Below are 16,406 nucleotides of genomic sequence, written 5' to 3'. Positions count from 1 at the left end.
ATCAAGCAGAAGTTTTGAAGCTGAATATTTAATACTGCTTATGGCAGAACATTTCTGCCCATCTTTCTTACCATTGCCTGACCTACTGTGTATTTTTGTGTTTTGGCTTCTCCCTTCTCCAACCAGTGCCTTTTTAACTGAGATTCTGCTTTGTGTCAGACCAAGGATTGCCAGGTAGAATTCTGGATGTCTGGTGAAATTTGCATGTCAGATAAGCAGCAAATGAGTTTTTTAGTCTGTACATACAATGAGGTACGTTGAGTGTTGTGGCAGAACTGTGCTAGAGAGATATGAGAGAGGAGGAACCAACTGTTTGGAAAACCAGGTACGTGTTACTACATAGATGGCATTGGAGTCGAATTCTGAAGTAATGTGTGTAGGGTTACTTCTCTGGCAAGAAGATGGTAAAGGACTTTTAGGAAGAGGAGGTAGTAGGAGCAAAAGTATGGGTATTGAAAGTAGGCAGAGCCAGGCATTGTGGCACACATGTGTTACCCCAGCACTCTGGAGGCTAAACCAGGAGGTTTACTGTGAGTTCAAGGCCAGCCTGGACTACATAGCAGGTTCAGGGCCAGTCTGAACTACATTGTGAGACTCTATCTCCAAAAACAAACAAACAAACAAAAGTGGCATGTGTGTGACACAGGAAATGAAGTGGGTGAGAGGTTTACTCTTAATTGTTGAGAGTGGTTCCAGAGATAGTTGGCAGGTAGGACAGCAGTCTGATGGAGGAGACTAGCCTGAATGTGGCTGGTATTATCCAGTAGGATAGAGGCCTGGATGGAACAAAAATTGAAAGAGGAGGAAACTCAGTGTAGGCCATCTGACTCTCTTTTTCTGTCTGCTTTCTGGCTTCCATGAGGTTGACAGCTCTTCTGCCATGATGTTTCTGCCTTGCGGCTGGCCCAAAGCCCTGGAGCTAGGCAATCGTGGACTAAAACCTCTGAAGCCTTGTACCCAACCAAACCTCTCTTCCTTTAATTAAGTCGGCTTTCCCAAGGATTTGTGTCACAGTGATAAAAAGCCAGCACAGGGAAGGTGGTTGGAATTGTGATGTGAAGCACTGTGGATGTTTGCTAAAGTGTGTGATCTTGGGCAGTGAGATATTATCTGACAGGAGGATGACATAGAGGGAAACGGAGAGAGTTGAGGTGAGAAAGAATGGAAGGCAGGGAGCGTTTCAGGAGGCTGTAGTGGTTGTCCTTCTAGACTTCTTTTGTGATGTACAAAGAGACCAAGATAGGTTGCAGGACTACTGGGAACAAGGAAATGCTGGCAGGTGAGGAACTTCATTTGGGTTCCCAGAATCATCTTCATATTTCCAAGTGTTTATGAAGGTAGGATGCACCAAGACCTTCTATATAGTCTGATGGTGCAGGCTCTTCTGAGGTGAGAAAGAAAACCTGCGGTCACCCAACTGTGGGAAATAGACATGGCTTCTTTGGAGGTCAGCCATTATAGACCCATGCTTTATCATTTGCCAGCTGTGGAAGTTTTGGTTTCATTCTTTATATGGAGGATCTGATAATAGCAACTACATCTTAGGATAGCAGAGAGCTGAGTGAAATGATATACATGGAATCCACAGGACTGCTATCAAGCGTCAACGTAGAGTTGGCTCCCAGGGTTTAGTTTCTCTCTTAACCTCTCTTGCCATTGAGGTTTCAGACAAGAGAACAGTTGATTCTGAAATCCATTTGGGGCTCTCTGCTTGTGCTGGGCCAGCAGGGGACTGCAGAAGGACAGGGAGCACAATAGATATACAGTGAGGCTTAAATGGCTTCTTCTCTGATTTTAGTCTATATATCAGAGAATTCCCTTTGTTTAGCTATCCAGCCTTTCCTAGAAAGTATGGTTGTAAATCTGGGGGTGTGACAAGCCCTGTGCATAGACACATCCTTGGCTTTAGGTCTGCCATCTGCCAGTGCAGCGGCTTTTGCAGCTCAATAGAGTGTACAGATGAAACCCTATTTATAATATTATACAGGAGACAACCACTCATCTTATTTCAGGGTTTCTGGGCCTCAGCATATCCGCTCCCACTGCCCTCATCATTGTTCTGGGTTTTGAATCCTTGGCTTTGCCCACATGTCTTGTACCACTTACCCACACCCGTGGCCAACACTGTTGTTGTTTTAAGCTATGTAATTCCTCTGAGGGGTTCTTACTGTGTATTGTCGATGTTTAGTGGCATCCTGGCCTTTTTCACAGTGTCAGTAATTCCTCCCTCCTGCCTAGTTGTGACATCCAAAAATGCCTACTTAAAATGCTAATTGTCCCCTGTTGTGCAAAAGTGCCCTTTCCCTTCTTGAGTACCACTGCTTTATACTTTTAGTATTTGGAAGAAAAAAGAACTCTATAGTACTTTTAATACATTTTTTAACTTAACCAAGGGAACACTTGTTGAAAAAGTATTTTTTACTAAACCAAATTTGAATTTAATCTGTTTTAACTTGTTAATGTAGAAAGTCTTCCTTTGTACCATTGTTAAAACAAAGTCTCAAGTCTAAAATTTTAAGCTATTTAGAAAGGAGTTTTTTAACATTGCTACATTTGAATCATTAATGAAGTACAAAATAAAATGTTTCATTTTGGATCAGAATTTGGTATAGTATTTAAACAGATTTTTTAATTAAAACATGGTTGGAAGTTAATTCTGTGAATACAGTATTGTGCAAGTTTGTAACTGTCTGCCGAAAGTGCTCATAGAGCCATGGTTTGAAGAAGCGGTCCTAAATAGACTTTAAAAAAAAATATTTAGAAATGTTGGATGGGGAGGGGTGGACCAGAGGATACTCAGCATTTATGGCATCCTGGCAGTTTGTAATTTGGGAACCAGTTTGTTTTGAACTAAATCTGGAGAAATCATTTGTGTACTGAAGCCAGAAATTCTTTTAGGCTATTCTTTTCCAGCTTTGTCATTTGTCTGGAATGTTATGAATTGTCAGTAGTTTAACAGCTTTTTTACCAAGTTACATTAAAAGAGAATCTTTAGAAATAGATCTTAAAAGTGTAAGATGAGGTTGTTTATTCTGTTATTTGAAAAAAACTTATTTGGTTCTATTTTTGAAAAATTCGGGGAGCTTCTAATTGTTTCTAAGTATTTCCTTGTGTTAAATCTTACAGAGTAATTGAGAGAAATCCTAAATCAGTGTGAAGGAGCTTTTCTGTGGCTAAAACAAGAGGAAATAGTTTTATGTCAGCTGTGGCAATTTAGTGAATTAGCAAGACTCCCATACTTTACAAAAAAAAAAAGACTGGGGATGTAGTTCAGTAAGACCCTGGTGCAATTCCTGTTCCCCCATTCCAGGTTGCTTGACCTCATATTTAAATGACTGTTGGAACGTTAACAGAGTATCTCAGCCTCCCCATTAGTCAGACTCTCACCCCTCACAAAGCCAAATTTTTGAAAAGTTTTTGTTGTTGTTGTTTTTAATCTTTCTTACTCAGCTTTTCTCCCACTCTATTGCATTTTGACTTGGATTCTGTTCTTTATTGGGGTTGCATTGGTCCTGCTTATCTTCACTTCCTTGTCACTGACTGAAGGGCCACTTGGGGTTGGCTGATGGGTTACAGCCCTTCACCTGTGGCTTCATCGCCAGGCCTCATCACCCTGTGACCAGGCAGAAAGGAGGGACTTGTGATGGGAAAGAGGTGAAGTCAGACAGGGGCTGCTCATTCCTGTTGTAGCCAGAGGGGTTTAAAGGGAGTGCTTACCTGCAGAAGAGAGAGAATAGTGGGGTACATTTCTCTTCCTTCTCCAGGCTAGAGGTGGAAACAGAATGGGTAGATACGAAGGTCATCTTTCCTCTCTCTGTGCCATAATTTGTATAATTTGCAACTACCATATCAAATGTATTAAATGGTATGTCTTTAAAAATAAGAAAATACTGTTGCAATAAAAATAAACATTTAAAACGTTTATTTTTTTTGGTCATTTTTTATTTTTTGATGATGGGGCTGAACCCAGGGCCTTATGCTTCTTAGGCAAGCACTCCATCAGTGAGTTAAATCCCAACCTCCAAATAAGCATTTTTAAATTGTGTGTCCTTACTCAGTAGTCATTGAAGTTTTTGAGCAGTACTAAATTCTTGCCTATGGATTCAAGCTAAAAGTTACATGCTGGAAAAATCTTATTCCTGCTTTTCCCCCGTTCTGTTTCCACATGCACAGTGTTTTGAACATGACAAGGCTCAGACTTTCTCAGTGTTCTTGACTTTCTTAATGGAGTCTCACTCCTACTTACCTTTAGAATGTACTTTCTGAATGTATGTTTCATGATAACAAATGTTAGAGAACTATGTGTAAAATAATGCACTATAGGTTTAGTCTACTATATTGTAATTAACTTTTTTTTTTTTTTGAGACAGGGTGTCATTATATAGTTCAGGCTGACCTTGACTCCAGGTGATCCATCTACCTCAATTTCCATAGTGCTGGATTGAAGATGTACACCTCCATGCTGTCCTGACATTAAAACTTTTTTTTTTTTTTTTTTTTGTCTTTTTCCTTTTTATCGGTACCAGGGATCGAACTCACGACTGCCTGCTTGCAAGGCAGGCGCTTATGCCGCTGAGCTAAATCCCCAGCCCCATTAAAACATTTTTTACTAGGATTCTTTTTGAAATTTGTTTGGTGGTTGGTAGGATATGTGATTTTGTGAGATTGTTGTTAGTTTTGGTTCATTTAACATTGAATTATTTACTCCCCTCTGGCTCTGACCATGAAGTAGTTTCCCCTTGACTGTGATCCTTTTCCCTAGTGTTTAAATCTGTTCTTAATTTACAATTCTAATGTTATTTCTACATTTTGAATATAGAGTTTATGAAATAAAAGAGTTAAGGGCTGGGGATTTAGTTCAGCAGTGTAAGTGCCTACCTGGCACTTGTGAGGTCATAAGTTCATGAGTTCAATCCCTGGTACCAAAAAAAAAAAAAAAAAAAGTTAAATGTGTCACTGGCTAGTGTGGGTCTTTGCTTCAGTTATAATGGAAATTAAACAGGGATTCACCACAAATTTACAGGAAGAAAACTTTAATTGGAAAGAAAAAATCAAGAGGGTTGGGTACAGCTCTTGATAAAAGGTCAAGCCTATTTCCTAACAAAGGAAAGTAAGAGAAGATAGGGAAAGGGCTTCAGTTTGAGGAAATCCAGGTGCACAGATTTGAAGAGGAGGATCACACTAGCCCATTAATGAAGAAAAAGGATCAGTTTTATGGGGTGCTAGGGGGGTTTGTGTCTAGTTGATCATGATCTCAGTCCTGGTTTCTTTCCTCTGGAGGAATCCTCGTGATTTGAGGGGAAATGATTGTTTTCATTGGGGCAGTCTCCAGACATTTGAGGCTCCCTTCAAAGTGAAAGTGACTCTGGAGGCTTCTGAGTGTAGCTGGATGTTCCTGTAGATCTCTGATTTTTGTACCCTCATCTTCCTGTAAATCTCTGATCTTTATATCCTCAGTCTTGAAGCAGGATGTGATAGGCTAGGTAGATAAGGGCTAACAAATCTCTTTGGGGTTGCAGCTCAATGTTGGAGCACTTGCAAAACAAGGCCTGGATTTGATTCCCAGCATTAGAAAACAAAACAGAACAAATTAAAAAAAAATACAAAATCCTTGTTTACCAACTTGTAAATGGACATTTGCTTAGTGAGTAAATGCCTGTTGCACAGCTGAGAAAGAATTTGACACAGTTTTGCAAAATAAAGGTTAATCAGTTTTTTTCTACTTCTGTTTATCTGTTGAACATTTGTAGGCTCAAGTGAAATCATAGGTTTGTTTTTGTTTTTGTTTTTGTTTTGGTACCAGAGACTGAACTCATGACCTTGAGCTTGCTAGGCAGGCACTTATGCTGCTGAGCTAAATCCCCAGCCCTGTTTGTTTGTTGTTTTAAGCAAAAACTGCTTTTATGAATGCCTCAGAAAGACACACAAACCTTGCTTTTCATGACTAGCAGGTTAAGGGCCTAGGAATTTGTCCTCTGTCCCTATGGTGGTTTCTGAATGTGTCAAATGTATTTAGATTTGGGTTGAAATGCTTTGTGGATATTTAATGGTACATTGATAGGCATAAATCTTACTAAAAAGTAATTTTTTCCTTTAAAAAAAAGTCATGAAATAAAAGATTTTGAGATTCTGAAAGATTTGAACCCTCACTTTATAGCAATAGGTAATTTGCTCAAGTTCATATAGCTGGTACCAGACCTGGAACTACAGTCCAGGTCTCTTGGTTATCATTACGGCAGACTCCCTACCGTGTATTTTTAGTACTTCCAAATTTATAGGGGTTTTGTGGACAGAGACTTGAAAGTATTAGGTAACCATGATCTCAGTATGAACCTCTGATAGCCCAAGAAAAGCAGGCTTTTTTGGGTTGTTTTTTTAAAGCTTAAGAGCAACCCAGAGTCTGGATGGAGGATGCTGTACTCTGAGCTTAGTAGGGCAGATTTATCTTGTAATTGTGTCCAGCTCCAGGGTGCTGATGCACTGTGATTATTATAGGCTGCTAATTTAAACAGAAATTAATAGACAGACAGGGATGGGCCCAGAAGAATATCAGTGCAAAAGATGAGAGCACACAAAACCTGTGGCTGGAGACACATCTGTTTAAGGTGACATATTATGATAAAGATGCAATGACCAGTCCTACATGTTTTGCTGAAGGATAAACAGTGACTTGAGATTATGCTGTGATTGCTATCACCTGGTCCTGGTAAAGTCTAGGTAGTTGTCAGTCACCTAGGTGAGTGACCAGAACATCTGGATGAAGTCACCCAGGTGGATGTCCAGAGCATCTGGACTGCATTCCTTCCCCAGAATGCCTTCTTTCCATGTACCCTTGCTTTGTGGCTTGCTTCTGTGTTAGATCAATATTAGTTGAAGAGCTGCCTTATATATAGGTTGATTGTAGTTTGACCCATGTTGAACCCATTATTGTGACTTTGCTATATAAATTACCCCTGACAAAGGGCCCCAGTGGCAAACTATTTTTGGGACCCCCACCTTCTCTTAGGAGCTGTCTCTCAATAAATCATTCCTACTCTTAATCCTTAGTTGTACCTTGAAATTCACTCTTTGATTTGGGTGGGACACGAATTTAGCATATCTGACATATAACAGATTGGGACACAGTGTCATTAAACACCAGGCAGCGTAGGAATCCAGAGGAGTGGCTGGGGAATTAGTGTTACTGACCTAGGAAATGGCACACTAAGGGCAACATAATTTGCCTTTTTTATTTTAGACAGTGTCTTGCTATGTAGTCCAGGCTGGCCTTGAACTCACTGTATAGCCCAGGCTGGCCTTGCGTTTGTGGCAGTCCTTCGGCTTCGGCCTTCTGAGTGCTGGGATTACATGCACCACCACTCCTGGCATTTTTTTTTCAAATAATAGAATTATGAAGGATAGGAAGTTCTTTACTATCCATTAACATCTTATTTCTTTCACTAACTGAGTTCCTCAAAAGTAGGTATATTTGCCCACTTTCTCTGACCTCTGTCTTTGGGTTTCGTATTTACATTTGATTAGGTATTACGAATAATATAGATGTGATTTAAAGTGCAGAGGATTTGTATTGATTCTGTGCAAATACTACTTTGCATATATGGGCCTTGAGTACCTGCAAATTTTGGTATTCATAGGGGTCCTGGTACTAAACCCCCACAATACTGAGGGACAGTTACATTGCCCTATTCATATTCTTATATTTATATATAAACATATATATTTCCTTCCTGACTAGTTTCATGGCTTTTGCCTTTCATTGTATAAAGTGTTGAGCATTGAGTCAGTAATGAGTTACTTAAGACTTTTTATTAGTCTGATGTTTGTATTTTTTGGTCAATGATATGGTGTGTAGGATAGCTTATAAAAGGCTTCCAAGACAATTTTTTATTATATGTAGTCTGGTTTTATTTGAAATATTACTTTATGTGGAAGATAAGAAATGGCTCTATATTTGTTTTCCTTAGTAGGTTTTAATCATAAAATCTGGTAGATGTAAAGGAAGTTCTGGAATTTCCTGTGTTGCTTCACATGTGTAATTAGGTTTAGGCAGGCTTGTAAACCTGGAGCTATAAATCCCGTCCTTAGGAGCGGGTAAGCACTGAGACGTTTTGGTAAAGGTTTTGGCCACTCAGCCTCCTAAAATGTAGGATTTATTTCTGTAATGGGAACAGTTTGAATTTCCATCCATGCCTAACAAATTAAAGTATTATCTTAAATAGAAAAGCAGTAAATATAAATTAATGATTGTAATTAAGAATTTTATCTTTATAGCTGTAACTTAATGCACATTGATCTAGACCTAGAAATAAACTTTTTGGTTTAAAAAAGATAGTCTATATTAAATAACAAGGTACTGTGTGTGGTGGCATACGCCTATAATCCTAGCACTTAGGAGGCTGAGGTAGGAGGATCTCTTCGAGTTAGAGGCCAGTTTAGGCTACATAGTGGGTTCAGAGCCAGCCTGAACTATGTAACAAGACCTGTCTAAAAACAGCTACTATGAAAACAACAACAACAACAATAAAAAAAAACCCCAACAAACAACCCTGGCACTTAGTACTTCAAAATGGAAACTTGTTTAAAAATACTGTGCCTGCACTGGGCTGGGCATGTAGCTCTGTGGTTAGAGCAAATGCTTAGCATGTGTGCAGTCCTGTGTTCAGTCCCCACTAACCTTCATTCCCACTCCCACAAAAAATCCAGCATTGATCATAGAACAGACAGATACATCCAGAAGGGACAGATTGCACAGTATTGTTTTAGTGTCATTACAGTTTACTTACATCGTGTGACATGTTTATTGGGATAGGAAGCTCTGTGTATGAATGCACTGGAGGCCCTATGAACAGCAGAAACCTTTGGAGTTTGGATTCAGGTTACTGTTGCTTAAGAATAATTGGCCCAGGGAGAGTTAGTTACCTCTCTGGCTCTCAATTACCCTACCTTTATGTGTCCACGTGGTAGACTTTCTTTTTTTCTCCCAGTACTGAGAATTGAGTTTAGGACCTTCAAACTGAGCAACATTTCCAGCCCTTTTTATTTTGTTTTAAAAAAGGGTTTTTTTGGAGACAGGGCTTTGCTATGTAATTAAGGGTTATTTTGTTTAAATTTTGAGACAAGACATCACTGAATTACCCCAGTTGGACTTAAACTTGAAATCCTCTTGCCTTATCTCCAAGACAGGCATGGGCCAGCACCTTTTGCTTCCTGGTAGGTTGCTTATGAGGATTTAGTGGCCTGTGCACTACTAAGTACTACATAGACGTGGTGCCTGCTGCCTGGGATAGGCTTGAGGGGCAGCCTCAATGGCTTTTCTTCTCATTTTGGAAACAGTGCATCTGTGTTTTAAAGAAAACACTCTTTTGACAAATACACATGACGTACTTCATGGGTTATTGTAGTTTGAGATTATTCTTAGCACATAGAGATGAGATTCAGTGTTCTATGAGAAGAGCGAATTTTTTTATTTGTATAAAAATAACAATACTGTGACTTGGCTGGAGTGGAGGTAGTTAATGAGTGCTCATGAGATGCCCTTGAGTAAAGTTGAATGCTGGACAGGAGCAATTTTCACTTCATCCCTGTTTTCAGTGTCCAAAGCTTGCGCTGTGGACTGTGCTAGTCCCTTTCTCCACTCTAAAATCTTTTCCAGAGGGCTCCAGGAAAGAGGCCTGGATATCGATTCCTCCCCTTTAGTCAGGATATAAGCCCAAGATCTACTTCTTAAATTATGATGTTTTTTTCATTCTTGCTTTTTTTTTTTTTTTTTTTTTGGGAGACAGAGTTTGGCATGCCGTTCCACCTAGCATTGAACTCAGTGCATAGTCCTGACTGGCCTTGAACTTGGAGTGATCCTCCTGCATCAGCCTTTCAAATGCTGGGATTACAGGTGTGTGCCACTATACCCGAATAATCCTTGCTCTTAATAGTGGTTGTTTTAGAAATTTGTGAAAGTGTTTTTGCTTATCTCTGGTTGGTGGGTGTTACTGGCTTTTAATAGGGGCCATAAAATTCTAAACTCAATGCAGTAATAGTTCTAAAAAATGGAACTTGTCCTGTGATCATCACAGCATTAGAATATCTTGCTGAATAGTTTGTATAGACCAAAAAACTTTGACTAAGCCTATATAAAATTCCATTTTATATAAAGCATTTTTATAAAGTAGGTAAAATTTTTATATATGGAGTTTATAGGAAATGTAATTCCTATACATATTGAGGGAAAATTTGTTGTTTCTGTAGTTTTTTGATATTGTTTTTGCTTTTTGATGCAGAATCTTGCCATATTGGTCAGGCTGATCTTGATCTCAGTACCCTAGTTGACCTCAAACTCATAGCAGTCCCCTTACCTCAGCCTCTTGAGTGCTGGGATGTTTGTAGTTTTTCTAAGTATTAGGGTTCTTTTGAGAAACAGCCAAAGGAGGTGGGTATTATATAAAATATATAAGTGTGGGTATGTGTATATATGTATTTATTATTAGGAATTAGCTCTTGTGATGGTAGAGGCTGAGAAAAATCCCATGATCTGCAAGCTAAAAACCCAGGAGAACTGATATTATGTTTTAGTCTGAGAACCAGGAGAACAAATGATGTAAATCTCAGTCTGGAATTTGACAGGCTCACGACCCAAGAAAAACTGACATTTCATTTGGAGTTGGCGGAGAATCCTGATAGCTTAGTGGTCAGAAAGAAGTTGGTTTTTTCTTACTCAGTTTTTGTCCTATGCATGTCATTGTTTGATTGGATAAGGACAATTAGAGAGGTTAATCTTTTTTACTCAGTTTATTGATTAAAATGTTAATTTAATGAACAAAAACCTTATAGATATATCCAGAATAACATTAGACCAAACATCTGGGCACCCTGTGGCCCAGTCACATTATCACATAAACTTGACTATCACACTAAGAGTAGTTTGCCTTTTAAGAAAATTCAGATAGAATTTATGATGATAATGCAGTAACTCAGTTGCCAGTACCATTAAAGGAGGATTATTTGTAGCTGCCAAATTTACACTGATCAATTTGGAGTTGTAGATTACTATTTTACAGAACTCATTAAAATTTGAAATTCACGGTTATTATAAATTTTATTTTTATTGTACTCTTTATATTATATATGTATAATATATTTAGAAAATGTGTACATCATAGTTTATCTTTGCATTTCATTTCAGGACAGTAAAGATATATTTTACAGAGTGTTTAGAGAACGGGGTATAATGTGTGAGAACTATTGATCTAAATGAATTCAGCCTGGCAGCCTTGTGGACCAGTCTTCAGCTCAGCATTTTCATCACTTTTGCTGTGCTTGTTTCTCCCTTTAGGACCTCTCCAAAATCATATCTTTCTCTTTGCTGGGTGTTTTAGTGTTGGACTATTTCCCCAAAATTCTTTTTTATGTTATTCATTAGTTTTTAAATTTTACCTTTATTGAATAAATTAATTCATCATATAGTTTACTCATTTAAAATACAAAATTTAGTGTTTCTACTGGGTGTAGTGACCTGTACCAGTAATCCTAGCACTCGAGAGGCTGAGGCAGCAGGCTTGCTGTGAGTTTGAGGACAGCCTGATCTATGTAGTGAGTTCAAGACAAACTACGTATTCAAGACCTTGTCTCTAAAAAAAAAAAAAAAAAAGAAGGAAAGAAAGAAACAAAAAAACAAACACCCTTCGTTTTAATGTTTTTCAGTTGAGTCACAGAATTCCTTAGCTACAAGCTAATATTAGAATTTTACATCATCCTAAAAGAAACCTAATACACATTGGCAGTCAATCTATATCTGCCTCCAGTCCTGATTCCTTGGAATAACATGTGCTCTATCTGCATGAGTTTGCCTAGTTTAAATAATTTATATAAATGGGATCATGTAATAATTGATCACTTGCATCCAGCTTCTTCTATTACCATTTTAAGGTTTATCTGTGTTGTAACATGTAACAGTACTTTGTTCCTTTTATTTTGGTGGTACTGGTGATTGAACTCAGGACCTTCACACTGAGTTACACACACACACACACACACACATTTTTTAAAAATTTTTTATTTTTTTATCGGTACCAGGGATTGAACTCACGACTGCCTGCTTGCAAGACAGGCGCTTATGCTGCTGAGCTAAACCTCCAGGCCCCCCCCCCCGCCATTTTTTTTGGTACTGGTAATCGAACTCAGAACCTTGTGCTTGTCAGGCAGGCACTGCCACTGAGCTATATCTGTAGCCCTCATAAACTAAAAAAGAAATTTTTTAAAGACAGGGTTTCACTATGCTTTTCAGGCTGCTCTTGAACTCAACTATGTAGCCCAAGTCGGCCTTGAATTCCATTGTGACCCCCTTGCCTCAGCCTCACAAGTGCTGGGATTACAAGTGTGCATACCACTTCTGGCAACAATTTTAAGTTTAAACTAAGTAAAATTCAATTCCTTGATCATATTGTATTTTAATTGCCAAGTAGCCACTAAGTGGCTCCTACTGGGTACCCTGTTAATACATTTAGAGATATAGAACATTTTCATTATTGTAGCAAGTTCTGTTAGATAATTCTGATTTAGAAAGTGTCAATTTGAGATTGGACATGGTGGCTCAGGCCTGTAATCCCAGCATTCGGAGGGCTAAGGCAGGAAGGTCACCATGAGTTTGAGGCCAGCCTGAACTACAAAGTGAGACTCTGCCTCAAACAAAACAAAACAAACAAACAAACAGACAAACAAAAGTCAATTTGACAGATACTGGAAGAGTAAGCAGAGAATGGCAGTCTAAATGGTGTAATAGAATGGAATTCAGATGTGGAATATTTGGAGGAGAAAAAAACTTCAAGGAATCATTTACAAGATACATACAGAAACTCACATGCGAGAAGATGAAGGAAAGATTCTTATGTTTTTTATAATACTTTGAGTTAGCAGATCTATTCTGTGTAACTTATTTTGTGAGAAAATCTTCAATTGATGATTTGCAGGCATCAGTATGACTGTATTTCAGAGGTTACCGGAGACTCCTTGAGTTTGTTTTGGTCATTTTCATTATTGTATGGGAAGAAGTAAGAGATTAATGGAAGAGCTGGTGTAAGAGTGCTCACTCTAGGCAGATTGCGTAAATGGAAAAGAGTAGAAAGCAAAAGTTTTAAGAGTGCATAGGTAATTTGATTGTTGTGTACATCATTTTCGAGAGATGCTTTGAAGCTTCTCTGTGTTTTGGTGTGTTCCCTTTAGTTTACGGCTTTGTTATTTTGAGGGAGGAGAGAACCCTCCTGCCCTACCTGCCTCACTGTTCTGACCGTCACATTCCTTGTACTGGGGTGTTATGTCAAGGCAAAATAAAACACAGTCTATATAAAATACATATTAATAAGGCTGTTGGAATGAGCCTTTTTCAAACTCACTGTTTCATTTTTGTTAGTGTGGGAATATCTTCTCATATTCAATGTAGTGTCTTAGAATGATCCGTATAAACCACCATAGTTTCAAAACGGACTTTCATTTGGTTAATTGTATCTATCACCCTGTACAAAATGATCCAGTATGTCTTCCAAACATATTATTATAGAGACTGCTTTTCTAGCTTAGTTAACAAATGTGTTTAAGGGATTATCTAGCTTCAGCTTTGTATGCTGCTAGTGTTATTCCAAGTCTCCCTGACTTGAAATAAACTATGTATCACTTAGGTAGAAGAACTGTCATACTGTTTACAGCTATGTAGGATGGCCCTATTTTCTGAACCACTAGTTGGGACCAGTACTTTGATAATGGATTTCTATACTGCTTGATAAAAGAAATATGCTAGAAAATACATTTAGATTCTGAATGTTGGTATTTGTGATACTTTGCCTGCTGAGGTGAGAATATCACAACAAATATTTGTCTTTACAGTTTTTTTTTTTTGCTACTGGGGATCGAACTAACGACTTTGTGCTTGCCAGAGCAGGCGCTTATGCAGCTAAGCCAAGCCCCCAGCCCCCAAAACAAACATTTGAAATTAGGGCTTTGCTGGACAATTTGGAAATCATCCCTAGATACCAACAGTGGTTAGCTCCCACATGCCAAGACAATTATTCTTCATTTAATGCTGAAGATAATGTTCATTGTGTTATACTCAGTTCTGTTAAACAGGTTGAAATTCTTTTTACTCAGGGAACTAGAATGTACAGAATAATTCAAATTAGTACTGGTCAAGGAGGAAGAATTGAAAATAATGGAGCATTTTTATACTCAGTGAGAATACACAACATAATTTCAAATTAGTCGTATTCAAGGAGGAAGCAGTAAAAATAGGGTGCATTCTGCTAAATAAGTCTAAGGATTTTCATTTGTTTGCGCCAACTTTCAAACATTTTTATTTATAACAAAAATTTTCAAAAGTGCACAAAAAAAACATTTCTAAAGAGCTGACTTCCAATTTTGTCCTCTTCCATTTCTTTCCACAGATTTGATTGTAAATGCATCATAAAGAGGCAGCCCAGAATGAAGAAAGCAAGCAGGAGTGTTGGCTCAGTGCCTAAGGTGTCTGGGACAAGTAAAACACAGACAGAAAAAATTAAGCCTGAAAACAGCTCTTCAGCCTCTACAGGAGGAAAACTTGTAAAACCTGGAACCGCAGCGTTATTGTCAAAGGTAACAATGGGGGTGTTTGAATATGTGAAGGATTTTAGGCATATATTTTAATATGATTTTGAATTTGTTAAATGATTGTTTTTTAGGGTTTTCCTTCAAATGGTATTGGAAACACACTGCTCTTTGAAGTGAGGTTGCAGTGAGGTGGCCTTAATTGGTGTTTTGGGTTGTCTTTATGAATGAAACTAAATAATAGGCTTGTGTATAAAACAAACAATGAGTGCCAGCATTGTACAAGAGGTTATGCTTATGTGCACTGGAGATAGAGTCTGCCTGGAGGTAGCGTCTGTGGGGGAGCTGATGGAATAAAAGGTGGAGGTGAGACACAAACACAGGTAACTGAAACACATGTAGAAAATGTCAGATGCCTGGGCTCGCGTTTAGCTCAGTGGCACAAGCATATGCCTTGCAAGTGAGAGGTCGGGAGTTCAATCTTTGAAGAAAAGAAAAAGAAAAAGAAAATGCCAGATGCCTTAAGGGTATGGTGGAACAGTGTGAATGGTTTAAAGTAAGAGAATATTATTTCTAGCGCAGGAAGGTTTTATGAAGAGTGCTGAGCAAAGTCTTGGTTTTTTAGACACTATCACATTATATTGTTTGTTCAGGTTTGTTCAGGCTTCAAACTTGTAGAAAGCTTCCTCCTGCCTCAGCCTCCCAAGTGCTGGAATTACAGGCATGCGCCATCATATCCAGCCAAAATAGGGGATTTTAATTTATTAAGAACATATTTAATTTTTCTTTATACTCTTCAGAGACTGGCTTAATTCTTTTTTATGTAGAACATTGATTATTTAAACCATAAACTTCAGGAACAGACAGATCTGGGATCAGTATATGCTGCATAGGGCTGTGGTCATGATCAAATGAGGGAATCTATGAAAATCAGTGATGTGGGGCCTGGCATAGAGCAAGTGCATAGTAAATGGGAGTAATTGTTTTGTCTTGTTAGAAATCAAACCCAGGGCCTTGCACATGTTAGGCAAGCACTGTGCCACAGAGCTACGTCTCTCATGCAGGTAGTAGTAGCATTATTAGCCTTAGAAACTTTTTTCTAGCCCAGTGTTGAAGACACTTTTCCTTTGGAGTGTTCTCACTGTCTGTGTGTTGGTTTGGGCCTTTCAAGGGGCAAGATTACTCCATGCCATTTTTCTGTTGGTACAATCTTCGATAATCATTGCATAAAGATCCCTGTGGTCTTCTTCCAGCCTTTCTCAGTTCAAAAAAATTCTTCTTCTTTTTTGTAGTACAGGAAATTGATCCCAGGGCCTTTGTACTGAGCTGCATCTCTCCATCCCTTTTTAGTTTTAAATTTTGAAACAGGATCTCACTAAGCTGCCCAGGCTGGGCTCAGACTTGGCAGTCCTGCTTCAGCCTCCTAGAGCACTAGGATTATAGGAACAGACCACTGCAACCAGTCAAAACTCATTTGCTTCTTACTTTGCATGTGTTAGGTTTATGATATTTTCAGTAGAAGCTTTGACCCTGTGCAGAAACCCAGCAAGGTGTTTATTTACATTTTTAGGGGAGGCAGAATCCTGCTAATATAGTCCAGGCTGCCTTTAAACTGCAGGTGATCCTCCTACATGATGGGATTATGGATATTGCCCCCTCCCCCAGGGAATTTCTGCTAGTCTGATAGGGAGAAATGAAGCTAACCTGAAACATGTTCCATTTATAGGCCTTTTGCCTAAAAGTGCCTTAATTATTTTAAGAAGGACCTCAGAGGAACAGCTAGTGAAGGACTACCTTATATATGTGGAAAGATCTAGCAGGAAATGCTGGTTTTTCTACTCCAG

The 16,406-nt window shown here is 38.6% G+C and overlaps 1 protein-coding gene across 4 annotated transcripts in view; it reads left to right on the top strand.

Annotated features, from left to right (window-relative positions):
• The window catches only part of Specc1l (sperm antigen with calponin homology and coiled-coil domains 1 like), a 150,289-nt gene that overhangs the window by 16,043 nt on the left and 117,840 nt on the right, over nt 1–16,406 (top strand). For 2 of the 4 annotated variants that reach the window (XM_003477962.5, XM_013141946.3), the window contains exons 2-3: nt 9,783–9,889; nt 14,424–14,610. In XM_003477962.5, the coding sequence (XP_003478010.2) occupies nt 14,461–14,610 (150 nt within the window). In that variant the 5' untranslated portion in view covers nt 9,783–9,889; nt 14,424–14,460. The remainder of the gene's footprint in view (nt 1–9,782; nt 9,890–14,423; nt 14,611–16,406) is intronic. The other 2 variants (XM_013141945.3, XM_013141948.3) reach the window with 1 other exon arrangement.

The sequence above is a fragment of the Cavia porcellus genome, unplaced genomic scaffold (assembly GCF_034190915.1).
Source record: "Cavia porcellus strain 051 isolate PalLab524CR breed Dunkin Hartley unplaced genomic scaffold, mCavPor4.1 scaffold_16, whole genome shotgun sequence".
Classification (NCBI taxonomy): Eukaryota; Metazoa; Chordata; class Mammalia; order Rodentia; family Caviidae; genus Cavia; species Cavia porcellus.
This window is presented reverse-complemented; position numbering and strand designations above follow the sequence as displayed.